General features: G+C 31.6%; 1 protein-coding gene across 1 annotated transcript in view; it reads left to right on the forward strand.

Moving 5' to 3' along the window:
• LOC144973608 (uncharacterized) overlaps positions 1 to 7500 on the forward strand; it is a 230766-nt gene that overhangs the window by 139670 nt on the left and 83596 nt on the right. The window contains exons 100-105 of the mRNA XM_078916257.1: positions 995 to 1180; positions 1488 to 1610; positions 3083 to 3268; positions 4206 to 4346; positions 5616 to 5795; positions 6949 to 7077. Coding sequence (XP_078772383.1) covers positions 995 to 1180; positions 1488 to 1610; positions 3083 to 3268; positions 4206 to 4346; positions 5616 to 5795; positions 6949 to 7077 — 945 coding nt within the window. The remainder of the gene's footprint in view (positions 1 to 994; positions 1181 to 1487; positions 1611 to 3082; positions 3269 to 4205; positions 4347 to 5615; positions 5796 to 6948; positions 7078 to 7500) is intronic.

Consider the following 7500-nt stretch of genomic DNA (forward strand, 5'->3'; position numbering starts at 1 on the left):
TGTTCCCTATTTGGACCAATTCCCCTTTGTCTTACCTTTTCTTTTGTGATTTAATTGTAATTCTAGAACTTTTTACTATCCAATTTTCTTCCTTTTTACTGGCGCTGATATGACCTTAATGTGTTGCAAGCGCCGTAAAACCCTTAAAAACAAAACAAAAACAAACGATTCGTTGCATAATTCATTGTTGTGACAAAGATATGAATATCTCAATATGACCAAATTTTGATCATACAGGGAATATATATGGACAATGATACTTCAAAATCAAAGAAATATTTTTGGTGTAATTTGTTTAATGGAATTGGTAGAAAAAACAAAAGAAAAAAAACAAAATCAAATTGTAACAATTGAGTTTATTATACATTTTCAACAACTTTCACAAATAATAATTCGGTTAAAAAAGAAGTTTGGTGTGCTCCATTTGTTTTCATTTCAACATCTCCATTCTCTTATTATGCTCAGCATTATATGTTGTCATGAACACAAATGATTATAAGAGCATCAAAATAGAACAAAATGTGAACCTGAAGATTTTTACCGGTTTTAATATCGTGAAACAGACAATAGCAATTGCTTGCTATCCTTTTTGTTAAGTACTTTCTGTCAGATCTAACAGATTTAGCTACCCAATCACTGCTGGGTGGATAGTGGGGTCAGAAAAAAATCTTGACTGCACTCGGGATCGAATTAGTCCCTTTGAGTGTGAAGTGAGGACTCTACCAACTGAACTATCAGGACCCGCATGAAAATATAGTAATTCCTTTTAAAGCCAATGATGAAGTCAACAACGAAGAAAAAATGAAAATCCTGTAATTTTCATTTTCATATACAAGTTTGTTTTTTTTCTGGTGTGTTGTCTCATAACAATACATTTTCATTAATAGTAATGATAACACTAAATGTAAATTTCTTTAAAAGGATAAAGTTATTATTTTATTTTGTTCTAAGAAATGTGTATTCTGCGTAATTCATTATCTGTTTAATCTTCCAGTTAAAACTATTAGCCTATGATACAGCATATCCCCGTAGGACAGCCACTACTTCAGTCGTCATTCGCATGGACCGAAATTTATACAACCCTGTCTTCAATGCATCTGTGTATGAAGCCACAATCTACGCCAATGAAGTGGAAGGAGCTGTTGTATTTAATGACATTAGTGCCTCTGATCGAAATGGGGTGAGAGAGCATAATACTTTAGATTTATTTAACAATTCGTCTAATTCTATTAATCTGTTTTTTTTTTGTTTGTGTTTTTTCAAACTAGTAGAAATTCTACTGTTACTCTCATGATTTTGTTGTTGCTACTCCTCTCATTCTTGTTAATATTGCTACTATTACTAATAATAATAGTATAATGATGATGATGATTATGATGATGATGATGATGATGATGATGATGATGATGATGATGATGATGATGATGATGTCTCTGTTATTGTGAGGTTTTTTTGGTTTTATTTTTTGTTTGTTTCTGTTTCTTTAGGATAAGCTACGGTTCACAATTACTGGGAATAGTCAAGCTGAAAGATACTACACTATGAATCCCGATACTGCTGTCATTAGACTGAAGAATTCTCTGTTTACAGCGAGCCATACTCAAGACACGGTGAGAATGATTTGATTTTTGTCTGGGTCTTTTGACCTCCCATGGTATGCAGGAGGTCACTTTCATCGTAGCCATCGTTATATTATAGCCTGACACTGAAATCCAAAAGGACTGGCAGTTTGACGTCATTTTTTGGTCAGTGTCAGTGTAGCCATCGTTATGTTATAGCCTGATAATGAAATCTAAAAGGACTGGCAGTTTGACGTCATTATTTGGTTTTTGCACCGCCTAGTGAGTTCTCGTTAGTAGATCTCATGGAAACAAGTTATTTCATTGGTTGAACTATTGAATACAACTCACGATTTGTTTTCTTTTGTGGCAAAAGACTGGCATTTTGACGTCATTTTTTGGTCAGTATCAGGCCATAACTTTACGAAGGCCAAGCTTGCATCCCCGCCCCCTATATTTATTTGTTTTCTGAGTTGCTCTCTGTCTTTGTTTAGGAATGGGATTACTTGGTTGTGTCCTGCCTGGCCCTTGCCGAAGTCCTTGGCTGAGTTAGTTTTGAGAGATGTTTTTCCTTGTATATCATCTCTCTGTTATATGATAATGGTTATTTTTTTGGTTTTGAAGAAACCCTATAAACATGCGAGTGTGTTTCTATGAGTAGGATCCTGTGCTGGTGTCTGGATGAGACTTTAATGTCATCACAAAGTACACTGATGATATGCTCTTGGATTCTACAAATGTTCTCTGTTTGAACAATTACCATTTTGTCTTATTTTTTTTTTCTTGCATGCTTTAATTGTAATTCTATAATATTGGTTGACTTTCCCATATTCTTCCGTTTTCTTGGTGCTGATATAACAAATGTGTTGCAAGTGCAGTAAAACCATTAAAAACAAACAAACAATGATTTAATTTCTCTCGTACCGTTGTAGGAGTTTTGCTGGTACTTTAGTGACTATTTCTATCTCTATCTCTCTCCACCTCCTCATCCTCCACCTCTTCTTCTTTCCCCCTCTTTCTCTCTCTCTCTCTCTCTCTCTCTCTCTCTCTCTCTCTCTCTCTCTCTCTCTCTCTCTCTCTCTCTCTCTCTCTCTCTCTCTCTCTCTCTCTCTCCCTCTCTGTCACTCTCTCTCTCGCCCTCTCTGTCACTCTCTCTCTCTCCCTCTCTCTCCCTCTCTGTCACTCTCTCTCTCTCCCTCTCTGTCACTCTCTCTCTCCCTCTCTGTCACTCTCTCTCTCTCCCTCTCTGTCACTCTCTCCCTCTCTCTCTCTTTCTCCCTCTCTCTCTCTCTCTCTCTCTCTCTCTCTCTCTCTCTCTCTCTCTACCTCCCACCCTCTCTCTCCCTCTCTCTTTTTCTCATTCACACACACACACACATACACACACACATACACACATACACAAATTAATTAAATCCAACCACACTGGAAAGGATATTTTACATTAACTGAAAAAAAAAAGCACACATCTTGTCAACCCTGCTTTAAAAACGTGATATATTATTTCTCATTCTCTTAACCAGATCAACCTCCTAGTGTCTGACCAGCGAAAACCAGAAAGGACAGATTCGGCTATAGGAAGAGTGACGATTATCCGGGATGCAGGACCTCCTAGATTTACTAATTTGGACAATATCGCTAATGTGATTATCACTCAAACAATCCCATCTAATAATTTCTTCACGATTCGTGCCACTGATGATGTAAAGGTAAATTCTCGTGTCTATTTTCATTCGCATTTATTATTATTATTTTTTTGTTGTTGTTGTTATTTGTTTTTGCTTTGTTTCTTTGTTTATTTTGCTTTAAGGACCAACTGTATAATATTTGAATAGATTAAGAAAAAGGAAATGGATAAAAATATGTACATGAACGAATAATAAATAAATAAGTGGATGGCGATTGAATGAATGCAATAGTGTTGATTAAAAAATGATGAAGATGGGTAAACAAATAAATTATCATGATCAATTAATTAATTAATAAGACGAAACGATTAAATAAAACGAATAAATAAATAAATGACATTCTTGCATTTCAATGTTATCCTGAAAAATTATTTAATCTGGACAAAAGCAACATCAAAATGCATTTTCTTGTTCGAGAGGTTGTACAATATGGTCTTTAATTATTTTATTAATGTATTTTTGTTTATCTATGTATTGTATTTTTAATTTCAAACATTGTAAACCAAATGACAAATTGCCATTTATTTGGACAATAAAGATTATATTATTATTATTATGATTATTATTATTATTATGATTATTATTATTATTATTATTATTATTATTATTATTATTATTATTATTATTATTATTATTATTATTATTATTATTATTATTATTATTATTATTATTATTATTATTGTTAATATTATTATTATTAGGATTATTACTATTTAATAATATTAACAATAATAATAATAATAATAATAATAATAATAATAATAATATGCCATATCTATATAAAGATAAAACCTCGTAATGAGAAGCATTATTAAAGAACGGGAGTGACTTTTACTGGATCTTGTAAAGAAAAGTCCTAACTCATACATGACGCAAAATTTGTAAAAAAAATAATTAAATTCTAGCAATACTCACTGTCACATCAAATGCTTACATTTTTATGATGAATTATTTCCAGGGTGAGCTTATCTATGAGTTTGATGAAGGATATGGAAACTTTTTCACATTGACATCTGCCTTCGAAGGACCAAACAAAGTAGGACAAGTTAACTTAGTCAGGAGTTTGAAAGAAGATGGTGTGCTACTTGAGCGTTACGAGGTAAATTAAAATTTCCATCATGAAATTGAATACATTTGTGACAAGCATCTCAAAATAGTATTATGTTGGGGTCAACTTGATGCTTGATTTCTTTATAAAATTTGAGTGAAAATAAATGCCTTCATTGAACGTACAAATTTTGGTGAATATACTTCAGAAATCTTATACAAAATAGTTATTTTTGAGACTCTATTAACCAGTGATTTTTTACCAATCAAAACATGGAATTTGTTACACACCTTCACACGTGCTCGGACAAACATAGTTTGGCGTTTAGAAACAATAATTTGAATGAAATCAACCTCTCTCTGATTATTGTTACTGTTTTTACACCGTTAAATGGGTGACTAGTTATAACTCAATTTTCTCCATCAGATTAGAAACATAAATTGTTATACATTGTTTTCTGTGTTGGTTATATTGCTCAAGCACTAGAAAAGTGGGTATTTTACATAGATAAATACCATTGGTATAAAAACCTGTGTAGTTAGCTATTTCACCAATCACTGCCATTGTTTACATTATGACGACTGTCTGAGAGGCGTGGTTATGTTCCCTTTCTCCATGTGTCAGTTAGCCTCATCTAGTTTATTCCAACATATTCGTAGTACCAGATTAGATGTATAATTTCACATTTGAAAATTTGCCAACTTTTCAATTTACTAAATGTAATTTAATTAACAGTATTCATTTGTTCTTTCATTGAGCACTGGAATTAAAAAAAAAAAGATTCTTATAATACATTTGTAATAGAAGAATTTTGAAAAAAATGAATTCAAATGTTATAAAAAAGCAAGATACTTATTATTTTGTTGGTCTTAATTTTTCTAAGATTGTGTTCATATTTTCATTCCTTTATGATCAACATAACTCTATGATTGTGTTCATATTTTCATTCCTTTATGATCAACATAAGTCTACGATTGTGTTCATATTTTCATTCCTTTATGATCACCATAACTCTATGATTGTGTTCATATTTTCATTCCTTTATGATCAACATAACTCTATGATTGTGTTCATATTTTCATTCCTTTATGATCAACATAACTCTATGATTGTGTTCATATTTTCATTCCTTTATGATCAACATAACTCTATGATTGTGTTCATATTTTCATTCCTTTATGATCACCATAACTCTATGATTGTGTTCATATTTTCATTCCTTTATGATCAACATAACTATGATTGTGTTCATATTTTCATTCCTTTATGATCACCATAACTCTACGATTTTGTTCATATTTTCATTCCTTTTCATTTCAGCTCAAGTTTTCAGTTTACGATTCTCGATTTCCAACTGCTAAGGACTTTGGCACTTTAGTCGTTACAACTGACAGGAATCCAAATCCCCCCAGTTGCACCAGTCCAGTGGACTTGGACATTGATGTTAACACAAAACTCAACACTGTTGTTACTAAATTAGCTGCAACTGATGCTGATTCGGTAAATGTTTATTTTTTTTCACTTTCTTTATTCGTGTAATCGTTGTGGAGCTTTCCCTATGTAGCCTGAGTTTGTCCCGGTTTCTGTTACTCAGAAAAAGATGAATATAATAATAATGATAATAATAATGTACTTTATTTATCCAAAAGGAAATTTTTGTACAGACGTATAAAAATGCAGACAATGATACATACATAAACATAATATACGTAAATATAATGTGGTAAAGTAAAATTTGGTAATAGGTATATACAGTGTAATAATATTGTAGGCTGTAAGAATAATTACATAGTGTAAATTAAGGGACATACAGATAATATAAGTGTAAAGATATAAATATCTAGAAAAGGTATATTGATGTCAACATATAAGAAAAAAAGATCAGTAAAAAGCTAAGAATTAGTTACAGTATAATACTATTGTAAATTGACTGAGAAAAATTACTAGTATAAATTACATGGCACGTAATGTAGAATAAAAGTGTCAATAGAAAAGTTGTAGTTAATTACTTCTTTACGGATAAGACACTGGGTAGTGCAAACTGTTTTCCTTCAGGTTTAACACACACACACACATACACACACACACACACACACACACACACACACGAACAGACACACACAAATAAAAATGAAATTTGAGATTGAAAATTATTTGATCACTATTGGCTTGACAATAGCTAGTTTTTTCACTTTTTTTTTTTGCTTTTACGTTCTTTACGCCCTATGTAAAATTAAAGTTTTTTTTTTTTTTTTTTTTTTTTTTTTTTTTTGTGTTTTTTTTGGTGGGGGGGAGGGGGATTTGTACTGTAATAAAAGATATGTGTTTATACATTAAACAGACCTGCCTATTATTACGAAAAATTCGTACACTTACGAAGTTTACAAAATTTTGGCTCCAATTTCAGAACTTCACAAGCAATTTTAAGTTATTAAAACTTATTCAAAATGAAAGTTGACGTTAGATAACATAATTTTAAGGTTTTTTGGGTTTAATTTGATCCTTGTGAGGGTAAATTGTGGATTTTAAAGTCAACTGTAGCGACTACAATATTTACCTCATAAAACTTACCAATTTTTAAATGTTCAAGTGGCAGGTCTGATGAAATTATTCACATAAATAATATCAAACAACTTGATTTATCATCACATAGGACAAGATTGCCTTTAGTTTTGGACAAAATGCTGATTTTGTTGATCAGCGGTTCTTCTCTTTGGATTCTGCAACTGGTGAAATTCGAGTCATTGATTTCTTATCAGACGCAAGTGTCACATTATTTACGGTGAGTGCATTGACTGTAATAAATAGTTATATTAATTCAAATTATAAGATTCAGAAATGTTGCTTTCAAATATCAAAGATTATTTGTGAAAGACTGAAAAGGATAGAATTGTCAATAAACGTGTTAGTTCTTTTTTTTTTTATATTATATTTCCAAATTTGTCTTCTATAACTATTTCACATCTCCGTTTATATTGTAGTCTTCTTAAGTCTCAAAATTTCCAAGGAGCAGGAGTTCCGTCCGATTTCTAATGTAAATGTTGCTGCTCGAAACTCGATGAAATAAATATTTGAAATTGAATGTAAGCTTCAATTTAAGATATGAAAACAGATAAAAAGGACGTTTTGGGTCTCCCCTTTATCAACAAAACAGGATGAATGAAAAACTACAGATGAATGAGATAATGTGGTCGTGGTGTTGATA

The sequence above is a fragment of the Berghia stephanieae genome, chromosome 5 (assembly GCF_034508935.2).
Source record: "Berghia stephanieae isolate SIO BIC M18660-M18661 chromosome 5, UCSD_Bste_1.3, whole genome shotgun sequence".
Lineage (NCBI taxonomy): Eukaryota > Metazoa > Mollusca > Gastropoda > Nudibranchia > Aeolidiidae > Berghia > Berghia stephanieae.